Source organism: Penicillium oxalicum, chromosome II (genome assembly GCF_001723175.1).
Source record: "Penicillium oxalicum strain HP7-1 chromosome II, whole genome shotgun sequence".
Lineage (NCBI taxonomy): Eukaryota > Fungi > Ascomycota > Eurotiomycetes > Eurotiales > Aspergillaceae > Penicillium > Penicillium oxalicum.
The window spans coordinates 3,155,928-3,177,627 of NC_064651.1; the positions used below are offsets into that span (position 1 = coordinate 3,155,928).

General features: G+C 52.2%; 8 protein-coding genes across 8 annotated transcripts; 3 read left to right on the forward strand and 5 right to left on the reverse strand.

Annotated features, from left to right (window-relative positions):
• Positions 1-21: 21 nt before the first annotated feature.
• Positions 22-1,194, reverse strand: POX_b02970 (uncharacterized protein; the record flags this gene model as incomplete). The annotated part of the gene is made up of 2 exons (XM_050111877.1): positions 22-481; positions 617-1,194. The coding sequence occupies 2 exons, from the start codon at positions 1,192-1,194 to the stop codon at positions 22-24; spliced, it is 1,038 nt and encodes a 345-aa protein (XP_049972223.1).
• A 1,194-nt stretch (positions 1,195-2,388) lies between these two features.
• On the reverse strand, positions 2,389-4,060 carry POX_b02971 (Serine hydroxymethyltransferase, cytosolic; the record flags this gene model as incomplete). Its single annotated transcript, XM_050111878.1, has 4 exons — positions 2,389-3,349; positions 3,409-3,773; positions 3,898-3,948; positions 4,025-4,060. The coding sequence occupies 4 exons, from the start codon at positions 4,058-4,060 to the stop codon at positions 2,389-2,391; spliced, it is 1,413 nt and encodes a 470-aa protein (XP_049972224.1).
• An 848-nt stretch (positions 4,061-4,908) lies between these two features.
• Positions 4,909-5,720, reverse strand: POX_b02972 (uncharacterized protein; the record flags this gene model as incomplete). Its single annotated transcript, XM_050111879.1, has 2 exons — positions 4,909-5,509; positions 5,560-5,720. The coding sequence occupies 2 exons, from the start codon at positions 5,718-5,720 to the stop codon at positions 4,909-4,911; spliced, it is 762 nt and encodes a 253-aa protein (XP_049972225.1).
• A 176-nt stretch (positions 5,721-5,896) lies between these two features.
• On the forward strand, positions 5,897-7,667 carry POX_b02973 (2,3-bisphosphoglycerate-independent phosphoglycerate mutase; the record flags this gene model as incomplete). Its single annotated transcript, XM_050111880.1, has 4 exons — positions 5,897-5,927; positions 6,004-6,741; positions 6,804-7,386; positions 7,457-7,667. The coding sequence occupies 4 exons, from the start codon at positions 5,897-5,899 to the stop codon at positions 7,665-7,667; spliced, it is 1,563 nt and encodes a 520-aa protein (XP_049972226.1).
• Positions 7,668-8,177: 510 nt separating this feature from the next.
• On the reverse strand, positions 8,178-8,774 carry POX_b02974 (Prefoldin subunit 6; the record flags this gene model as incomplete). The annotated part of the gene is made up of 4 exons (XM_050111881.1): positions 8,178-8,222; positions 8,333-8,393; positions 8,450-8,645; positions 8,717-8,774. 4 exons carry the CDS (start codon positions 8,772-8,774, stop codon positions 8,178-8,180), a joined length of 360 nt encoding a protein of 119 aa, XP_049972227.1.
• Positions 8,775-9,137: 363 nt separating this feature from the next.
• Positions 9,138-10,720, forward strand: POX_b02975 (Vacuolar protein sorting-associated protein 4; the record flags this gene model as incomplete). The annotated part of the gene is made up of 4 exons (XM_050111882.1): positions 9,138-9,433; positions 9,567-9,902; positions 9,963-10,413; positions 10,499-10,720. 4 exons carry the CDS (start codon positions 9,138-9,140, stop codon positions 10,718-10,720), a joined length of 1,305 nt encoding a protein of 434 aa, XP_049972228.1.
• Positions 10,721-11,892: 1,172 nt separating this feature from the next.
• Positions 11,893-15,719, reverse strand: POX_b02976 (uncharacterized protein; the record flags this gene model as incomplete). Its single annotated transcript, XM_050111883.1, has 3 exons — positions 11,893-12,133; positions 12,216-15,061; positions 15,117-15,719. 3 exons carry the CDS (start codon positions 15,717-15,719, stop codon positions 11,893-11,895), a joined length of 3,690 nt encoding a protein of 1,229 aa, XP_049972229.1.
• Positions 15,720-16,014: 295 nt separating this feature from the next.
• POX_b02977 (uncharacterized protein) lies at positions 16,015-17,973 on the forward strand (the record flags this gene model as incomplete). The annotated part of the gene is made up of 4 exons (XM_050111884.1): positions 16,015-16,185; positions 16,233-16,269; positions 16,348-16,547; positions 16,615-17,973. The coding sequence occupies 4 exons, from the start codon at positions 16,015-16,017 to the stop codon at positions 17,971-17,973; spliced, it is 1,767 nt and encodes a 588-aa protein (XP_049972230.1).
• Between the last annotated feature and the right edge of the window lie 3,727 nt (positions 17,974-21,700).

Below are 21,700 nucleotides of genomic sequence, written 5' to 3' on the forward strand. Positions count from 1 at the left end.
CGAGACATACTATGAAGCAAATCAGGTAGATCCGAGAAGTTCCGGTCCCTCGTCAAGCGACAGTACCCACTTCCGCCATTCCTGCCAGTCTTCGTAATCGGCACTGGCTTTGTGGCCCTGATACCGAACAGTTCGAAAGTCAGACACCTGTTCCCACGGCTTGGCACTGTGGCTTGAGCTTGATCCGGTACGAAGCAGACGGCGCGCGACTCCACTGGAGCCTCCATCCCATCCTGCTTTGCGCATCAGACTCTCGACTGTTTCCTCCTTGGACCAGCCCTGCTCCACGGCGACATCCGGGAGAAAGGTTGCTCCATACCGTCGACCACGGTAAATAAAGGAAATTCGAATCCCATGGGTTCCCAGGGTCCAGTCCATGGCGTTGGTGCAGGGTTCAAACGAGCCTAGGAGGGTGAGAGAGCATGAGAGAGATGGCAAGAGAGACCGAGGAATGGGGGAAAACCGTGTATCGTCAAAGGCCCTGTATTTGCATGGACGAGCAGTCCCACAAAAAATGTCAGTCAAAATCTACAGAGAGGGAGAGACAACAAGTAATGAAGGATGAACGAGCGGGCGAGCAATCAATGGACATGTGTAAAAGAGAACGGCCACGTACGAAGTCAAGGCGTACGACTTTAGGCCAACTTCCAGATCCTGTGCCTCAAAAGTGCCGATACAGCCTCGTAAGGATTTGTGGCCCCGAGAAACGGTTTTCCAGGTGACAAAAAGCGGATACCGCTGCTCGATGGACAGGGTTCTTGCGCCTATCCGCTCCGACTGAGCGCTTGGGGTTGTGGCGGCCGTGCTGCTAGAGCCTCCAGAATGTGAAGAGACATTAGATGCGCGAGACGGAGTAGTAGCAAGACTGGATGAGTCCGACGAGGTCTGACTCTGTAGACGGCTGATGAGGGATGGTCTCAAGCCCCGAGAGCCGTCAACTACCCTTGTACCCCGTGAGAAATCGGCGTCTGCATCGGTATCCGCGTCGTCGACAGATTGGTCTGCTTCGGTTCCAGCACTCACGGCAACGCTGTCCTCACCGTCTTTGAGTTGATTCCCCAAATGGAAAAGTTTCTTTGAATGCTGGTGCTGCTCCCACAGAGTCTCTACAACGCCCAATGCGGGGGGTTCCCGATCCTCATAAGAGGCTAGCAGGGTTTCAAAACAGTAGAAGCACTGTGAAATGTTTGCCATGACTCTGAAAAGGGCTGCGTTCTGACCAAATGGGATCAATCTGAATCAAACGACACCACGTGCCAACCCGGTCGTCTCGATGTGGCACCGTCTGACTCCGATCGTCACTGTTGATGGTCTTTGAAAGTATGCCTTCTCCGCAGATAAGATAGACAAGGGAAAGGCTTATCGGGGAAATCGTGGGGAGGAAGAGGGAGTGGGGCCGGGGCCTGTAGTCTAGTATCTGCTGCGGACGTTCAAGGAAGCGAGCAGTGAATTCGAGAAAAGACCCCGGAGAGACGATATGAGGAGACAGCGCAGTGTGGATGGCGAAGGCTCGCGGTGGGGCTAAGAATACTGGTCAAGGCATATGTCGGGCAGGTCAGGAAGGATCGAAGCAGTGAGGTGATGCGCGGGGAATATGAACATGTGCTGTCGCACGTGATGGGGGATGATGTCTGAGACCCATTTCACGTGTTTGCCCTTCGAGTGAACAATTTGACAGGTTCAGTCTGCCTCAACCTGGAAGGCCTCTGCGTCCTGCTTCCAAGTTCTTTTGATTACTGCCCAGTTGCTAAGCATTCTTGCCGTCTTTGTTGCTGGCGTCTCGAGAACAATGTTCGTATCAACAAGAAAATCTTGCTACGATCCGCCATGCAATTACCGCACTACATCCGCAGCAGTAACAGGACAAGATTTTACCCGAGGTCACCCAAAGGGAGTGTTGCCAAACGATCTTCAAAAATACGACAGAAGCCGAGGATGCGTATGCATTTTCATATTGTGATAATGAGAGCAAGAGACAATCGCCCAGGGGCTGCAAGCACATTGGAACTTTTGATTTCAATCGCTCCTAAAAACTCGAGTTTTGCGCTGTTGAAGATGCGCCAAGGAGCTAACAAGTGATGATATCTTCCACGCTTTTGAAGAAAATCCAAAAAAAGGTAATGCAAAGAAGGAGGAAAAAAGAAAACCCCAAATGTGCCCTAGGTTGAAAAAGCAGACCGGTATATAGAACCCCAATAAACGCACCACGTGGTATTTTATCACATCTGCCAACGCTTCGTAGATGATGTTGAACTCGCGAGATCTTTCAAGTTGATAGAAGACCTCTCTTCGTGACTTTCGTATGCAAAAAAAAAAAAACAAAGAATTTTAGAAGAACAGTGGTGGACAGGACGGATGGTCCATTTGCCTCAGCCAAATGCGTTTGGCTTAAACGGGGAGAGGGTAGGTGCTGGCCCATCCGGCAATCTCCTTGCGAAGCTCCAAGATCTCAGGCACGCTCTCGGAGGCGACCTTGGCCTTGAAGTCCTTCAGCTTGTTAGCCTCCTTGGGAAGCTCGCTCTGGATCTTGGTGCACAGGTTGATGGCCTGGTCAATGTAGCCAGCAATGCGCTTGAAGTCATCCTCACCCATACCACGGGAAGTCATGGCAGGAGCACCAATGCGAATACCGCAAGGGGTCAGGGCCGACTTGTCACCGGGGATGGAGTTCTTGTTGCAAGCAATGTTGATCTGCTCGAGCACAGCCTCCACGCGAGCACCGTCGAGGCTCTTGGGGCGCAGGTCAACGAGGACCATGTGGCTGTCAGTGCCGTCGGAAACGAGCTTGTGGCCGAGGGCCTTGAACTCGTTCTCGAGAGCCTTGGCGTTCTTGATGACCAACTCCTGGTACTGCTTGAACTCAGGGGCGGCAGCCTGCTTAAGGGCAACAGCCAGAGCGGTGATGGTGTGGTTGTGGGGGCCACCTTGGTGACCGGGGAACACGGAGAAGTTGATGGGACCCTCAAGGTCGTACATGATCTCCTTGCCGGTCTTGTCGGTGCTGCGGACACCCTTGCGGAAGAAGATCATGGCACCACGAGGACCACGGAGAGACTTGTGGGTGGTGGTGGTAACAACATCGGCGTACTCGAAGGGAGAGGGGATGACACCAGCGGCGATCAAACCAGAGATGTGGGCCATGTCAACGACGAGGTAGGCACCAACCTTGTCAGCGATCTGGCGCATGCGCTTGTAGTCAATCAGGCGACAGTAGGCAGAGGTACCGGCGACGAGGATCTTGGGACGGTACATCTCGGCGTTGGTCTCGAGCTGGTCATAGTCGATAAGGCCAGTCTCCAAGTTGACGCGGTAGGGGAAGGTCTCGAAGTAAGTGGAGACAGCAGAGATCCTAACAACCGCAAGTTAGAAACGGGGGCCATTCCACGCCATTGACCGAGGATGACTCACTTGCGAGAGGGGGTCTGGTAGCCGTGAGACAAGTGACCACCGTGGGGGAGATCAAGACCCATCAGACGGTCATGGGGGCGCATAAGCGCCTGGTAGACCTGCAAGTTGGCAGGGCTGCCACTGAGGCACTGCACGTTCACACCCCACTTGGCAGGATCCAAGTTGAAGGCCTTGAGGGCACGCTGCTGGCAGGTGATCTCAATGGCATCAATGTGCTGGTTACCACCGTAGTAACGGGCACCGGGGTATCCCTCGGAGTACTTGTTGCACATGGGCGAGCCCAGGGCATCGAAGACGGCACGAGAGGTGAAGTTCTCAGAGGCAATCAGGACGACAGACTCGCGCTGACGCTGAATCTCCTTGGCCTAGAGGAACAGACCAGTCAATCAAAAGAGCTCCCATTGATGGTGCCATTGAGAACCAAGGACAATGAGGATCAAACAAGGAATTGGATTTGAAGTGATGAGGGAACTGTATGTAGCCACTTACCATGATCTCAGCGACCTCGGGGTCAGACTCCTTCAAGGAGTTGTGCATTTGCTACGAAACAGGATGAGTCAACACGGGCGAACGGACGACCGGACAAGCGGAGGAGGGGTAGACGGGGGGTACTCACGTCCTTGTGGGACTCGGACAAGGCGTAGGAAGACATGGTGTGATGAATGTGACGAACTTTTTTGTAAAGAAAGAAGAAGCAAAAGCGATAGAGAGGGAAGGAGGGGGGGGAATGCAGAGAATATAAAGGATTGAGGATGGCGAAAGGCGAGGAAAAATGTAAAATGCTAAATGGTGGGGGAGAGGGGCGGAGAGATCGGCCGGGTGCCTCAGGAGTCCGGGTCAGGACAGTCAGAAGAGGACAGTCAGACTCACTTAGTTCACAGCGGCACGACTGGGCCCATGGATGCAGGTCCTAGTGGCCACTGGCCATGGCGCCATTTGCTGGGCAGCCGTCGGTCTCAATCGGCCCGACGATATCGGAGACAGTCATCGCACTGGCGGTTGGTTGGCGGGCCCAGCAGGGCGGTCAGGTGGAATTTGCCTCTAATTCGATTTGGTAACGGTGGGCGCTTGCGATCCTATGGATCGATGGCACCGATGCTGACTGGATTGAACCTTTTCCGACGGGCCTGAAGAAGTAAGCAGTAATCCACTCTGCACGATAGGAAAATGTCAATCGGACGAGAACAAGCTCGAAGAAATGTGAGACGTGATCCAATCCGGGAGAGGAAGACGCCCATTCCAGGTGGCAAGCGCAACTCATGGTAGGATAGGACATGATTTCTACCTACAGGGACGCTTGTAGAACCCTTACGTGAACGCAGTGGATGCGCCGGCAAAATAGTCGAGTCCAATATACTAGAATTGATTGATGGGTATTTCCAGATGACAACGCCAAAGTAGAAGTATCGTAAAACAGAAAAGAAAGTGTGAAGAACGCATGGGGAGACTGGAAGACCAGGAGTCAAGCCAAATCCCTTCTCTCCATCCTGGCCAGCTGGCTCATGGCCTGGTCGCCTCTCCGGGGATGTAAGCTTTGGTGGTCTCCGCATGCCCTGGGTGAGCTTGTTGAGCTCGATGGCCAAAATCCGAAATGACGGCATGGAGATGGGCAATGCGGTCTTCCAGCTCGGCAATCTCTGCTTGCTGCTCTTCCACCGTCCGGCTCACGTCCGGGAGTGTCTCGACTACTGCACGCGCCTTTTGTATGCGAATCCGGACGGAGCTGGTTGCGGTGGGCAGGTCCTTGACGTTGAGCGCGGGGAGTCCGCTGGAGTCTTGAGCAGACATGTCGGGTATGGTTTGCGCAGCTGCGGAGTTGCTGTTGTCGCCCGCAGACAGGGTAGATGGTGCTTGATGGGTTTGTGACTGGGGGTCAGCAGAGGATTCCGGAAGCCCTGCGTTGTGCGCGTCAACGCCACCGGTCTCTGTCTGCGCATTTTGTGGAGAGAGCAGCCGAAGCAGAATGCTATGTAGCGGCGGAATAATCTCAAAGGTCTGTGGCGCCGGGAAAGGCACCGGTGCAGGCGTCTCCGGTACGTCTTTGTGAGGACTGTCTGGAATGACCGAAAATTTTGGCAGCGGTGTACCTATCGTGGGGGATCTGGAAGCCATGGATGCTCTGCTTCGGCCCTCTGCTCTGAAGGGACAAACGAAGGATGGACGAATGGAGGACGAATGGGACTCGCGTGGTCGGCAACGCGCTGGTGCTCAGTATAGGAAAGAGTCGGGAGCTCGGAGCCCTGAGGGTGACGTCGGGCCAACGAGCCCAACTCGTCACCGGGAGCAGCCCCCTCCTTCACCGGCGCTCGCATTTTTATCAGGACAATTTCCCCGCTCCGCCGACTTCTTTCTACCTTCAGATCAATTTCGAGGTCTCCAGGTAAGTCACGGTTCACAGGAGGGGCTTTTTCTCACGCCAGTCAGAGCAAGGCTCATCATCAAAATTCTTTTCTAGAGAATACTAGTGAACTACGTTTCAACCCTCACTATGGCGTCTGTCGAACACAAGGTCGCGCTGAGTATGATCAACGTCCTGCCCTCCCTTTCTCATAAAAACCCTCCAGCAACGGCAAAACTAATTCAATGGTATTCTAGTTGTCATCGATGGCTGGGGTGTTGCGGGCCCCAACTCGCCGCCCGAGGGTGATGCCATTGCTGCCGCTGAGACCCCATACATGTCTGGGTTCGCCGAGCCCAACTCCAAGACCGCCCAGGGCTATACCGAGTTGGACGCTTCCTCATTTGCCGTGGGTCTTCCCGAGGGCCTCATGGGTAACAGCGAAGTCGGTCACCTGAACATTGGCGCCGGTCGTGTGGTCTGGCAAGACAGTGTTCGCATCGATCAAACTCTGAAGAACGGCGAGCTGAACAAGGTCGACAACATCGTGAAGGCCTTCACTCGCGCCAAGGAGGGCAACGGTCGTCTGCACCTCTGTGGTCTCGTTTCCGACGGTGGTGTTCACTCCAACATCACTCACCTGTTCGGTCTGCTCGATGTCGCCAAGGAGATGCAGATCCCCAAGGTCTTCATCCATTTCTTCGGTGACGGTCGTGACACTGACCCCAAGAGCGCCGCCACCTACATGGAGCAGCTGCTCAACAAGACCAAGGAGATCGGTGTTGGTGAGATTGCCACCGTTGTGGGCCGTTACTTCATCATGGACCGCGACAAGCGCTGGGAGCGTGTTGAGATTGGCATGAAGGGCATGGTCACTGGCGAAGGCGAGGACAGCTCGGACCCCATCAAGACCATCAAGGAGCGCTACGAGAAGGGAGAGACTGATGAGTTCTTCAAGCCCATCATTGTCGGTGGACAGGAGCGCCGTGTGCAAGGTAAGAGACCTCCAGGTTGAGCCACCGGCTGCGGATCGACAAAGGACCTAATTGGGATACAGATGACGACACCCTCTTCTTCTTCAACTATCGCTCGGACCGTGTCCGTGAGATCACCCAGCTTCTGGGAGGCTACGATCGCTCCCCCCGCCCCGACTTCCCTTACCCTAAGAACATCTCCCTCACCACTATGACTCAGTACAAGACCGATTACACCTTCCCCGTGGCGTTCCCTCCCCAACACATGGGTAACGTTCTTGCAGAGTGGCTCGGCAAGAAGAACCTGCAGCAGTGCCATGTGGCCGAGACTGAGAAGTACGCTCACGTTACTTTCTTCTTCAACGGCGGTATTGAGAAGCAATTCCCCGGAGAGGTGCGCGATATGATTCCCTCTCCCAGGGTGGCCACCTACGATCTCGACCCCAAGATGAGCGCTGCTGCCGTCGGTGCCAAGATGGCGGAGCGCATTGGTGAGAACAAGTTCGATTTCGTCATGAACAACTTCGCTCCCCCTGACATGGTGGGCCACACTGGTGTGTACAAGGCTGCGATTGAGGGTGTTGCCGCCACGGACAAGGCTATTGGCGAGATCTACGAGGCTTGCAAGAAGAACAACTACATCCTGATGATCACCTCCGACCATGGGTAAGCTTCCCCCTCAAATCCAAATTGGCCAATTGCCTCAACCTGACCTGGTGCTGATGAAATTCCACAGTAACGCCGAGGAGATGCTCAACGAGAAGGGTACCCCTAAGACTTCTCACACCACCAACCTGGTTCCTTTCGTGATGGCCAATGCCCCCGAGGGCTGGAGCCTGTCCAAGGACGGTGGTGTGCTCGGCGATGTCGCACCCACTGTCCTTGCAGCCATGGGCATTGAACAGCCCAAGGAGATGACTGGAAAGAGCCTGTTGGTAAAGGCTTAAGCGGCCCAGATGCACCACTGTCTGAAAATAGAGAAATTTTGATGTAAATGATAAATGAATAGAAAGCCTAAGGCACTCATATGTAGTCGTGTTTGATTTTCCGTTTCCTTTTCGGGATTGTTTGGGGTTGGAAATAAGTCATCCACCGAGTACGACAGTCGGCCGCCTCAGCTCTGAACTACCACGTTTCAATGGAAAATCCGCTCAACGCTTGACAACCAAGCTCTGGTGATCTCACGATTCTGTTGTTCTTGCCTCCCAGTTCACCCTAGAGATCTCTTGCCGCTCCGAGGGCGTTAAATCATATCTTTTCACCGACTACGAAGTTCGACTTTCTTCGGGTCCACAAGACTCTCTACGCCCGCCTTTTGCGAGACTGTGCAGGGATCGGGACTGAGAAACTACACATTGGTTTGTGTCTGACAGGCGCCACGCGGCACTTGCGAGACCAATTCTGCCTCAAAATGGCCAGCCTTGTGACGCGTAGAAAATTTTTGCTTGATTATAGACCTATTCGGAGGCTTGCTGCTGGACTTGGCTTTGGAATTGCATAATCTGCACAGCGCAAAAGATTAGTGCACCACTCAAGCAAAAGAGACGGAGACGGAGAGGGAGAGGGAGAGGGAGAGGGAGAGGGAGAGATGAGGAGGAAGCTCTGGCCATACCTCTACACGTTTCTTCTCGGCGGTCTCTTGCTTCTCCTCAATTTCCTTTTCAATGCGCTTGCTGTGAAGAACAAATCAGCATGAGATACTTTGGCGGCAGGATGACATCAAACGAACATCTCTTTCTCGATGAACTCCAATCGACCTTTGACAGCCATGACAGCCTCTGTCTTGTCCTGCTTCAACAAAACAGGTCCAACAAGCTTGTATATATTTGACTCATCATCGAGCTGCGCAAACTCGCTTTGCACGCCCTGGTTCTCCTGTTGTTGCGACTCCAGCTTTTGGCGGGCGTCGACCAGACTTTCGAGATCTGCAGGTACCGGAGAGATTAGAGATTGGCACCAGCCAGACAAATTCAAGGTAATTTCCACTGCGCCGTACCGGTCTGCAGCTGCTGAAACTCGTCTGAGAGAGCCTGAAGCTTTTTTTGAGCGTCCATGGCGTCGGTTGGCGGGGAAGTGGAAGGAGAGAAAACCGACGGTCTGCTGTCCGCCCCGTCGACAACCCCAAGCCAACTTCTCGTCTCTTTCGTCCCTCGTTCCGATCTCATCACAAACCCACTTCAGCTTTTTCCTTGCCAACTTCCATCGCAGCTTCAAAATACCCCGATTGCGCCTCTCTATTAGACACCCACGGCCCAGCTGAGTCCCGTTCGCCGTGTCCGCCGAGCCCGCTGCGCTTTCCCAAGTCCAGAACCCACCGACATCTCCCCTCCATCTCCCCGCTTCACCCACTCCGCATTCGACGCAACCACGTCAGTCCGAGACGCGACGCACCCACCTTACGAGCGCTGCAAGCCAGGATGAGTAATACGGATTTTCTTGGGAGAGCCATTGATACGGTCAAGAAGGCGATTGAGAACGATAATGAGGGTGAATACGAGAAGGCGTATCAGCTTTACTACTCCGCATTGGAGTTGTTTATGCTCGCGCTGAAATGGGAGAAGAACCCCAAGTCAAAGGAGATGATTCGCGCCAAGACTGGAGAGTATATGGATCGCGCTGAGAAGCTCAAGAATCACCTGGCTTCGGCAGACAAGAAGAAACCGAGCGCAGTGGGCGCAAATGGAAAGATTGCGCCTGGAAGTGGGAAGGGAGGGTACGATCCTCCCCCTCCATTATGCCCTGCCAACGTTGCCAGACACGACCGTGTGCTTGAAGAGACACGGCTGCGGCTGTCTACAGTGAGGATCCTACAAAAGCAACGTGTGCTGACTGCCGACTATCATTAGGAAAGAAGATGACGGCGACGGCGAAGACGCGGAAGCCAAGAAACTGCGATCGGCCCTTCAAGGAGCTATTCTATCGGACAAACCGAATGTGAAATGGGAAGATGTAGCCGGTCTGGAGAGCGCGAAGGAAGCACTGAAGGAAGCCGTGATCTTGCCCATCAAATTCCCTCATCTGTTTACAGGCAAGCGGCAACCTTGGAAAGGTATCTTGCTCTACGGGCCTCCCGGCACAGGAAAGTCTTATCTTGCAAAAGCCGTTGCGACCGAGGCAAACAGCACCTTCTTTAGTGTGAGCAGCAGTGATCTGGTATCCAAGTGGATGGGTGAGAGCGAACGGTAGGAAGATATCCCTGATTATGGGCGCGCTATGACGCATGAGGCTGACGGGTCATATAGTCTGGTCAAGCAACTCTTCAACTTAGCCCGTGAGAACAAGCCGGCCATTATCTTTATCGACGAGGTCGACGCACTATGTGGACCTCGTGGAGAAGGTGAATCTGAAGCGTCTCGGCGCATCAAAACAGAACTGCTCGTCCAAATGGACGGTGTCGGAAATGATTCTCGTGGTGTCTTGATTCTTGGCGCGACAAACATTCCCTGGCAGCTAGATGCTGCGATCCGAAGACGATTCCAGCGTCGCGTTCATATTAGTCTCCCGGATTTCAATGCGCGGATGAAGATGTTTATGCTGGCCGTGGGCTCAACCCCGTGCCACATGACTCAGGCCGACTACAAAACACTAGCTGAAATGAGCGAAGGCTATTCCGGCAGTGACATCAGTATTGCTGTGCAAGATGCTCTGATGCAGCCAATTCGCAAGATTCAAACGGCGACGCATTATAAGAAGGTATGCAGCCCTGTGCAAGTATTGAAAAAGAAAAGAAAAAGGCTGTTTGCCAGCTGACACAGAGGGCCTTTCCCCTAAAATTCAGGTGACCGTCGATGGAGCCGAGAAGCTCACGCCCTGCTCGCCAGGTGATGCCGGGGCGATGGAGATGACCTGGCTTAGTGTCGAGGCGGAGCAGCTGTTGGAACCTCCACTTGTGGTGAAAGACTTCATCAAGGCGATCAAGAACTCCCGACCCACCGTCAGCCATGAAGATCTGACAAGAAACTCAGAGTGGACCAAGGAATTTGGAAGCGAAGGAGCGTGATCCGGCGGGTTTGACACACTACTGGGAATGTGGGCTCGTGCCGCAAATCAATCACTCTCTCGGGCCTTCCATGTCCATCCAGTATTTGTGAGCTCAAGACTTCAAAGGGGCTTCTACAAATGTCCCGACCAGACTGGAACAAGTGCCTGGAATGGATCCACGCCCTCCTTGACATTCGCGATGTTTTCTTTTTGTGCTTTTGCAACCACCTTCCTCCTGTTGATGTTTTTCTTTGTGGTATGGCTCTTCCAAATGCCTGACCACGTTTGGTTTTAGAACCGAGATTTTTCTGCTTTCTATTGTCTTCTCATTTTGATAGTATTCAAGCCAGGCGTTGATTGAGCACACAAGATCCTTCTTCCACCTCTTCTTTCGCTCGCGGTCCCGTTCGACCAGTTCGCAGTGATTGATATGTACACGTCCTTGGAAATCCGTACTTAACATGTTCTCATCCCCGAGATGTACCTGCTAGCTTGGCTGGCTATCCCTGCACTGATCAATTGTCTATCTTCAAGGTGGACGTGAGCTGCAGTAAAGCAGTGTGTACCCAGCTCTGGATTCGGGCAGCCAACACCTATAGTGTACCATTACCACACTGATACATAATAAAACGCAGCCCTGGCAGTATACAGATGATATGGAGTACTAGTCATTCAACACTACAGCAGCCTCGATATGTAGGTATCTGCCCGAACTGAAGCTCAAGGTTCACCCCCCCCACATCAGAGTGCTTGAGGTGAACCCAGCCCACAAATTCCGGGCATCGCCTTGTCATCTCCATGGCAGTTGATTGATCTCGAGAACGATTCAACTCAAGATTCGCGGACAATCGGACGTGTTTCCACGAGCGATCACTAGGACTTTGATGAAGTTGGAGGCAAAGATAAAAGGAATAATTACAATATCCTCCCGAGTAATGAAGAACATTTCAAATTCAATTCCCAGAGGCCTCATTAACAAACCCCGGTTAAATACACATAATAACAACCCACGTCAAACGAAACACCGCACTTGTCAACAGACCAGACATTTGAAAGAAGGAGGGGGAATCTCTCGTGGCAGCAAGTCAAAACGAGACGCTTGAAAAAAAAATCAAACTGAGACATCAAGTGCGCAAAGCAAGTTCAAATAAAAAATAAGTGGAAAGGGAAGAGGATTGCATCCTATACAGATCATGACCCGAGCAAGGCCTTACTCGAACTTTCACGACGCTTGAGCAATTCGTTCTTGGCTCGTTTCAAACCCTCGCCGATTTTTTTCGTTTGGCCCCATGCTTGGCTCATCCGTTTCATGCGGACAGTAGCCAGAACGAGAGAGATGGCAGTCTTGAGCTTTCGTCGGGGTGTTCTTGCAGGATGTCGGTCACGAGCCTGGACGCCCATCTCGGAAATCATGCGGAGGTCGGCCTCGTTGCTACACAGTTGAACCGGCATCAGCATTGAGTGTCATTAGAGAATTGGGGAGAGGGGGACAAATCGGTGGGAATAAAACTAACCAAGCAACGCGAACTCGTTCGCCCAGCTCCATCAAACCCTTGCTCCAGGCCAGATCACGACGGAATTTCTCCTCCCGTCGCAAGCGAGCGCGAAGCCACATAATTTCCTTGCCAAGACCTCGCATCTCCTTCTCATGTTGACCCCTGCTGGAAGTCTTCAGATTGGCCATCTTCTTCAAGGCCTCGTCGTAGTGTCGCTGAAGGACGTCCAGCTCTTTGCTGGCTGTTTCCGCTTTGCGAGCACTGTAGGCGCGCTCTTCTCGAATGCGTTGAACTTGGCTCTTGAGTTCATTCAAACGTGAGTCCCGCTCAGACAGTTTCACGGCCAGCGCCTCTGCCTCAATGGTTGACGACTTCAGAAGTTCGTGTAGATCTCTTTGATCTTCCTCCCTCATGGCAGCACGTTCCAGTTCCCGATTCTTAGTCTTCACGTCTTTTAATGATCGGTGAGCCTCAGACAACTGCTTTCGAAGATTTCTCAGCTCGTCATAAAGCTTGTTGGATGGTGAGTCTCGTGGAGAGTGTACATCGAATTTGTGCATCAATGCCTCGTGAAGGTCGCGTTCGAGATCTCCAACCCGTGATTTGAGCGATCGCGCCGAGGCTTTCTGCTCTGCTTCCCGCTGAAGAAGGATCTTTTCGCGCTTGCGAGCGTCTTCCAGATTCTGTCGTAAAAGGGACAATTCTCCATAAGTTCCAGATGTCTCATGCTCTATCGCAGGCCGCTCTTGCTGGAGCAGCGCTTCGAGCTCCTGAACGCGTCGTTCGAAACGCTGCACCTTGGCTTTTGCCGAGGTCAGTTCGCGATCCCGATTGCCCGAGCCTGAGAGAAGCTTATCCTGTAGACGATCAATCTCTGCAGAGAGACGGCTCTCTTCAGCGGTAGCTCGCTCGATCTCTGTGCCAAGCTGCTTCTCCAGAATATCTTTAGCTTCCAGCAGAGCAGCTCGGTCATCTTGTAAACGTTTGTTCTCGCTTTCCAGGCGACTTGTATTACGTCGGAGCTCAAGCTTCTCTTGGTCGAGTCGGGTGGAGTTGTCCCCACCCCCAGATCGAAGGAGCCTGGCTTGGAGATTATCGCGCTCAGATTCAAGATCCCTAATAGAGCTTCGCAAATCATGTAGCTCAACATGGGCATTGGCAAGTTGATCGCGAAGGGTTTGTCGGTCGCTGATAGCTTTTTGCAGTTGTACTTCCAGGTCGGACGTGCCTTTTTGTACGCGGTCCTTGGCATATTCCTGCTCGTCCGCGAGACTCGACTGCAAGACAACAATTTCATCTTCCAACGCCTGCACTTTGTCTTTCAGCGACTGTTCTTCGCGTCGTGAAATACGCAGTTCCTCCCTGACGGAGAGTAAATCACTGCGTTGTTCATCAATGATGCTCCGTTTCTGAGAGAGCTCGTCGCTGATGTCCTTGATCTGGCGATTGAGAGCAGCCTCTTCTTGTAGGTGACGTTGCTTTTCGCTGTCAATGGCGCCTTGTAGTTTAGACTCCCTCCCGGACGATGAGTGCTCTACCTGCTGAAGGCTTTCGATGGTACGCTTGAAACCCCTCGCTTGCTCCTCGGCACGTTCTTTCTGGGCCTCCAAAGAGCGTTTCCCGCTCTCCCACCGATCACGCTCCAATGCAAAGTGGCCTTCTTTATCTTCGATTTCATGTTGAAGAGCCTCGATCTCATCCTGCAGTCGGTCGATCTCGACTTTATGTTGCCATCGTAGGTTCTGGCTATCTTGAGCTCGAGCGGTCGCTTCCTCGACCGCTTTTTGAAGCTCGCGTATTCGCGACTGCGCCCGTGTCAAGTCCGCTTGTAGCCCACCGGACTCCTCGGTCAGAGCCTGATGACGATTGTGAAGAAGCTCCTTTTCTTCGGTTCGGCGCTGGAGGCTTTCGAGAGCATCCTTCAGCTCCGCTGACACCCTTTGGAGCTCATCGATGAGTGCGTCTCGCTCACGCTTCACAGAATTGAGATTGTCGCCCAGTTTCTCGGCATCGCTCTGTACATCTTGCTGGGCGGACTGATAACGCTTCTCGAGGCGGGATATCGTGTCTGTCTTGCTCTCGAGTTCTGTCGTAAGGCGGTCATTCATTCTTCGCAGCTGCTCTACTTCCTGTTCCAGCCTCATGGCTTGTTCTTGAAGTTCTCGGCTGAGACCCTTTGTGGTGAATGATTTGTCCATCACTTCTTCTCGCAGTTGTCGAAGCTCATCCTCAGCACGATGTTTCTCATTCGATGCTTTCTCAGCCGCAGCTCCTGCTTCTTGTGCTTCGGACATGGCTTGCTCAAGGCGATCTTGAAGATCTCTGATCTGCTCCTTGGCATTGTCGAGTTCGAGCTGGACTTCTGCTGCAGCGTTGATCTCTTGGTTCTTTTCGCGCAACTCCTCGAGCTCTTCATCCCGTTCTTCGATCACGCGATCCTTTTCACGACCGGCCGCTTCGAGATCTTCAATTTCGTCCTGCAACCTCTCGATCTCACGGGCGCGGTCTTCCTTAGCCACCCTTAGCTCCTCCCTTAGGTCGCGAAGCTCATTATCCCTTGATTCGACGTCCTCTCTCAGGAGCTCCATTTCGCGTTGAATCTCCTCATCGGTCCCTCCGCGCCGCGCCTTGTCCCTCATTTCCATGAGTTGCTGTTGGTATTCCTCCAAGTTGCGCTCTGCTTGCTGTAGACTTTTCTTGTACCGAGAAATGTCGCGCTGCATCGTAAGACGTAGGACTTTGAGCTCCGTATTCTCTTTAAGTGCCGCGCTGTTGTATTCGGGTCCTGCTTTCTCGAGTTGCTCCTCCAGATAGTGAATCTTGAGTTTCAGGTTCCAGTTGTCTTTGTCGAGCCGGTCGATGATCTGTAGAAGTCAGTAACTCCTCTGATGACCTCTCCAAGGGGAAGCGATGCCATACCCGCTCCTGTTCCTTTAGAGTCATGTTCTGGCCATCCCCCAGGACTCCCCTCCCATCGCGTCCCATTAATGACGGTATTGGCGTAGACTGAACACTGCTACTAGCAGCATGCGGTAGGGGTGTAGGCTCATCAACTGTCGCTTCTTCTTCATAAATATCAGACATGTCGTTGGGGGGTAGTCTCGGCGTGTAGGCAGCGCTGCGACGGGCGCTTTCGCGCAAATGCGATGGGGTTCTCGGATCGTCACCTCCTCGATTTGAATTCGCGTTTTTCAAAAAGTTGTTCTTCGTCGCGCTCCGCATCAATGGGGTAAACTCTCCGCGTGCAGGTCCAGCGGATGGCAGTTGTCTTAACGCGCTTCTCGATGACCTCGTGCCTCCATTTGCGCGCGGCGTGCCGGAGGTGGATGTCTCCGCCACGCGTTTCCGTCCTTCTCCGAATCCTCTTATTATATCATGATCTTTCGATGGCGTGGCAAACGAGTTCTCGACCGAATCGAGCGCGGAAAGATGTGTTCGTCCCACGCTGCGAAAGCCATTGGTGAGGTAAGTCGCGTTCCCGTCGACTTCAGTGCGCGGCGTGTCGATGTATGGGACCACCATTGTGTGAAAACCATGCGACAGATGACCACGGGCCCTCAGTCTTCGACCATCTCTCTCCAATAGCTAGAAATACCCCAGAGATGTGCGAAGCGCTTGAGTTGAGAGTGTCGTGTCGAGGCCCAACCAAAAGAGCCGGTCGGAGAATGTTGATGTCTAGCCGGAAGGGGATTAGTGCACGAGTCAAGGGTGGGTCGTGACTCGCCGCTTTTTCTTTTGCATTTCAACGACGGTCGAGCCCCCATGAGGTCATTGTTGCTGATACAACAGTTTCCCATCGCCGGACTCCAAGTATATCATGGCCACCGAAGAAGATATCGCATGGTTCAGGTCGACCTTTCGCCCAATTCCCAAACCTGAACTTCCTGACGATGCCATTGACTACTTCATTTACCATCTACCCTCCCCCCCCCCGCCGTGGTTGACGAGGCGGCAGAGGCCCGAGCGCAATTACAAGAAGTTCAGCGTAGTGCTGCGGAATTGACGAAGGAGCTTTTGAAGGACTACATCTGGCAGCGCGAGGGCTTTCGCTTGGAGTTGACCAATGAACATGGTAAAGATCCCTTGGAATATGCGAAGTGAAGCTTTCGGCATTTCGCGCCATAGGTACACTTGCTGATTGGAAAGTTAGGCACTCCTTGTCTTCGGGGACGCACCAACTTTGGCGATTCTATTGAGGACGAATGGGTGATTGTTTTCATCCTCCGTGAGCTGACAACCCGGCATAAGGATATCTGGGCGCGGGTTGTTGATAGCGACGGCGAATTCTTGCTTGTGGAGGCCGCGGGCACCCTCCCTGCATGGCTGGAACCTGAAGTGGCAGACAACCGGGTAATCAGCACCCTACCCACAATCGCCTCAGATTTCTCATGGGATTTGCTAATGCGTTCTGAGCAAGGTCTGGATTCATCAAGGGCATCTACGGATCATCAAGCCGAAACAAGAAAAGGGACGCAACATTACCGAAAAACTCACGCTCTCTGATGCGCACAACATTATTCGAAAAGAGCCTAATCGCTTTATCAAATCAACGATCATCGAAGAGGAAGCATTTTACCGGCTGCGCAAATACCCGAAGCAAATTAATGAGAACCTCCATTCCGCAGTCCTGACCATCCCTCGCAAAGTTGCCTTCCTCTTACATCAGAAGCCAGCGTACATATCCCCAGCCGTGGAGGCGTTCTACATCCGAGACCCCATTGCTCTCAAGCCGTTGCGTACAAAGGATGCGTCCCAGCTCACCTTTAGTCCGGACGATTTGGTCACCGTGAGTGTGAAATTCACCCGAGTCGGATTTGCACAGTTGAAAAGCCAAGAATTTCCTGTGCCCAATAGCTGGACATCAAAGTTGCCTCCAATGGACGATGCCAAGGCTTATTCTCGAGCTGAGGCCGGCATGAAACTTGCTTGTGGATTCGAAATGCTGCTTCATGATCCCCACCATCAAGACAAGGCCTCTGTGCGTGAAATGAAGCTTCTTCTTGAGGATATCGAGACTGGCGATGAACAACTTCCAAGCGACGAGGAAATTGCCCGCTCTTGGAGCCAGCAGGAAGACGATGAAAGCTGGATGGACATCAACTTTGAAGACCTGGATAGAGAGCTGAAAGGTAAAAAGAAGGCTGGTGAACAGAGAGGAGGGGACTTTGGGGACGCGAGTGCGCAAGAGAACTTGCAACGAATTGTCGCTCGGTTTGAGGAGTTTTTGAACGACAATTCGGCAGGCTTTGAAGGGGCAGATTTCATCGACGATTTCGATTCAGACTCGGACGTGGACGAAGACGAGGATGAGCTGAGCAGCGATGGAGAGGACAAGGACGCCTCATTCGACGAAGAAGAATTTTCCAGAATGATGAAAGAAATGATGGGCATGCCATCAAAGTCTGGCGGGCCTCCCGATGTTTCTGCGGCTTTGCGCAACCGAATTAAAGAACTGGACGATTCATCAGACGAGGCGGACGACACTCAGCAGATTGAGGAGCTCGCAAAGCAGATGGAGGCCGAGCTCAAGGGCACTGGAGTCTTGGACCTCAACAGACACCGAGGAAAAGCGAATGCGGACGCAACATCTTCTCTCCAAGGGAAAGAGTCATCTTCGGGGCTTGGCGCGGAGGGCAACGACGAGGATGACAACGTCAATATCAACCTTGCTAAAAATCTTCTCGAAGCCCTCCAGGGCCAGGCTGGTGCTACTGGGCCAGCTGGAAGCATGCTGTCCATGTTGAATCTTCCCGTACCAAAAGACGACCGTTCATGATCACGGCCATTATCAACCCTACCACGGAAGCTGATGGAACTCAAAAATTCTGCCTAGCTCAAGGTAGCACGTGGTGTTTCATGAAGACACTCACCTTTCCTGCACTATATGAGCGCCCCCCCTCCCCTTGAGGAAGTGCCATTGCAATTACTGCTGCTTCTCCATTTTGATGGTCAATCTGAGGTTGGATTGTCAGAGACTTGGATGAAGTCAGAGCCAAGATTTGGATGTCTGAACTGGCAATACTCGGCGAAGTGACTGAACAGCGTTTCATGGCATAGCGTAGACTTCATCATTGGTTCACAACGAACCTCTCGGACCTTCGGCTCCTCTGCGCCGAGGCATCTGAATGTCTCCTTTCCTGAGAAGCGGGCGAAGCAGATTGTGGATCCAATGTCCACATTCATGGCTAATTGGCAAACCTCTTCGCTCAAGCCGAGAGCGGCTTGAGATGGGCGGGGGGTCCTGTCGGTCATATCTCCTCCGCATTCGACGGTCGACTGATGATGCTGATTGTTACATGTTCCTACCGTTGATGGTGTTTCCAAACTCGGGGCGTGTTCATGGTGGCTTTAGCCCTCGTCCACGCAAAGTGCGAGTATCATTATTCTGTCTAGTAACGGGCGAGACTTGGCCACGGTTTTTCTTTCTCTCTCGTGATAACATGCCAACTCGTACTCACCTTGATTCCTTTTGGAAATTCTGCCTTCTTTGACGGGCAGCTACCCGGCTCCCTTGCTCACTGTGCGAGTGTACATATAGGTTTCGTTTTCTTGCTTTGTCTGTAGAACGAGTGTAGCAGCCAAATACGGGGGATTGGTCTCAATGGAGCCGATCTGATCTGGCTAGGAATATATGACAGCTTCTACGGGGGGTTCGATAATAGATATTCACACAGGTATTGAGGAACACGAAGGAAGCTGGGTCACGTCAACACCGGCCAGCGAGCCCTTGGGCAAACGGTCCCGACACGAGTACCTCGGCCTTTCGGGGGAGGGGTAATACATGCGGTAATGCGTCAAATCTGCACGCAAATTATGCTTACATCTTGGTCTAGAACATGGAGGATGGCAATGGGTCAATTCACTGATCCATTGACACTGCACCTAGCCTCCACGCTATGGAGATTGCTGCATTCAGCAGTGGAAGGTATCTAGCGCTCACTTGGGAAATACTAGCCTATCCATTCGCTTTGCACGTACTAAGTAGGCACACCCGAACAGGAAACAATTTCCATGTCGCACAATCAAACTCCACGTTTTTTGGCCACAAATATGCGTTATTAAGGACAAATCCATGGGGACGAATTGCATTCGTCGGGCACTTCTTCTCAGAGGGCAGGATCTACATGATTCCAGTTATAGCCAGTCGACCGACGGGTGGCATGTTTCAGATCGGTCATCGCCGTTGGAAGAAACGCCGGGAGGCCCACCCGTCAAGAGCCGCCCGATGCAGTGTAAGCTCCAAAGAAGGCGAGGTACAATTCCATACCACAGTACACCATCTGTGCTGTGGTAGATTGTGCCGATTTGCCGTTGCTTATTGAACAATCGGGGGTTCCAGTGTCGATAAGTAAGTGCCACTTGATGCCGCCGATCCGATCAATCATACCAGTCCCGCAGACCAAGTAGTCAGCTTGAGCGAATGATCTGTCATCTTTCATCACAACGCGAATAAGATCCATGGAATCAGGAAGACAAGTTGTCTAATCTCGAGGATCTGCATGTCTTTTCATTTGGTCGATTGTTGGAATAGGGAGAGATCAGCGTTGGAAGGCTGATGGAACATTTTGGATTAATTTGAGCCTTGGTGAATCGGGTAACTCCATGAATCATTGACCACGCTACAGGTGCACTGATCCGATGGACATGTATTCGGTCCAGGTGTGGCGGAAATGGGAGAGGCCGTGACATGCTAGGGTTCGTACATAGGTACGTATAGTAGAGGTTGTAGGTTGGGCCCTACTGTACGTGTCTGCAGATCTATGACTAGGTGCAAATTTCCGTGTTCAACCTTCGACCTGTGCCTTGGCTGGAAGAAACTACACAGATTCAAATTATCTCCATTCGTACAGCACGTCGACCACTCCATAAAGCGCATCTATCGACAAAAAGACGAGGCTTGCTACTGTAATTTTCCACATTTCAAACACTTCCTCGAATAGAACCTTAGCGATTGATGGCCTTTCTAACTTGAAATAGAATACCCCATGCTGTTCAAAGTTCTCGAAAGACAAATGGATGCGGGCTCGGATTTTGGGGGGGGGGGGGGGGGGGGGGGGGGGTGGCATCGATTGCGTCCATTCCACCAACGACTTTCGACAAGTGGACAGCTCAATGGGCCGGAACCGATCGTCGGACGAACCAGCTGACCGAAAAGACTGGAATTACCACGTGGAGACTCGTGCAGTGCTTGGCGATGTCGGCTAGAAATGGCCACGGCTCCATACTCCAGGGGGAATTCCATTATCATTACTATTATTATACTGTATTGTTTCCATTGCCCGGATTAATTCTGCTCGCGTGCTACTAGAGGAAGACATGAGATACCTTTCGCGTGTTTGACTCATGTGCGACACGCTCAAGTCCTGTATGACCATGTTGTACATGTAGGATGTAACTGCCTTTCTGGAAGCACCCTACCACAAGGCTGGGATTGATAAAATTGACCCAATGATCTACTAGGCTGTCAAGTCATAATGTACTGCATCTGTCAAGGACAAAAATGTCTTGCCGACCGGTGAGACTTTACTGAATTCGGCAGGTACATACTTCAGTAATCGTCCCTGAACAGCTACCTATTTTTTTTGATCTATCAGGGTTAAGCATGATATGGCACACTTCCACCGTATGCGAACAATTAGAAGTTCCACCGAATTGATCTCGTCTCCTGTAGTGTCCAAGTCTCGTTCTGTTACTTGACGATCAGTTCTAATTAGGATGGTATCTGGTGCTCGGCATAGACCGGATTAAGTTCTTCTAGCCTCCGTCTCCTGCAAACGAACGGCAGTCCTTTCCGACCCGACTGCATTCACAGCACATAGCCGGATGCTTGGCCGTGGCTTGCTACCGGGGAGATTAAACGGCTTTTTGTTGCAGCAGACTGGTGTAGCCGACTATGGATATATTGCTGGAACAACAGTGCTTCCACATTGTGACGGAGCTGCTCTGGCCAGAAGCCCTGGTTGAACGCAATGAGGCGACTCTATCTACCTATTATGCATGACCACGTTCAACTAATTATAAAAAGTCACCGATCTGAAATCACTACCTGCCGCTGTCTGCGGGCAGGGAAAATTGTAGGGGATGGTTTGTATCCCAGGATCACGGAATTGACGATGTCACGGAACCCGACCGCAATTCCGATAAACTGTATTCCATCACTATCACTTAGACCTATATCCAATGTGGGCAATACTGTACTCGCACAGAATGTATGTATTATACATGTATCATCATCCGGAATTACAATCATTATGCTGGCGGATTTGACTTCCACCAGACGAGTTTGGCCGGATGTGGAAGTCAATGGCCGGGTGGGGGGGGGGGGGCTTGTCCCGTCTCGCCCGGAAGTTTTGTATATCCATTTTGACTTTCCAACGGCTCCTTCATACGCTTGCGGATCGGAAAAGGTTTCCTGAACCCAACCTCTAGATATATGGTAAGGTTGAAAGTGGTGACGCTTAGAGAAACTGACTGTGCGTAATGCGTTTTGATGAGTTACCCCG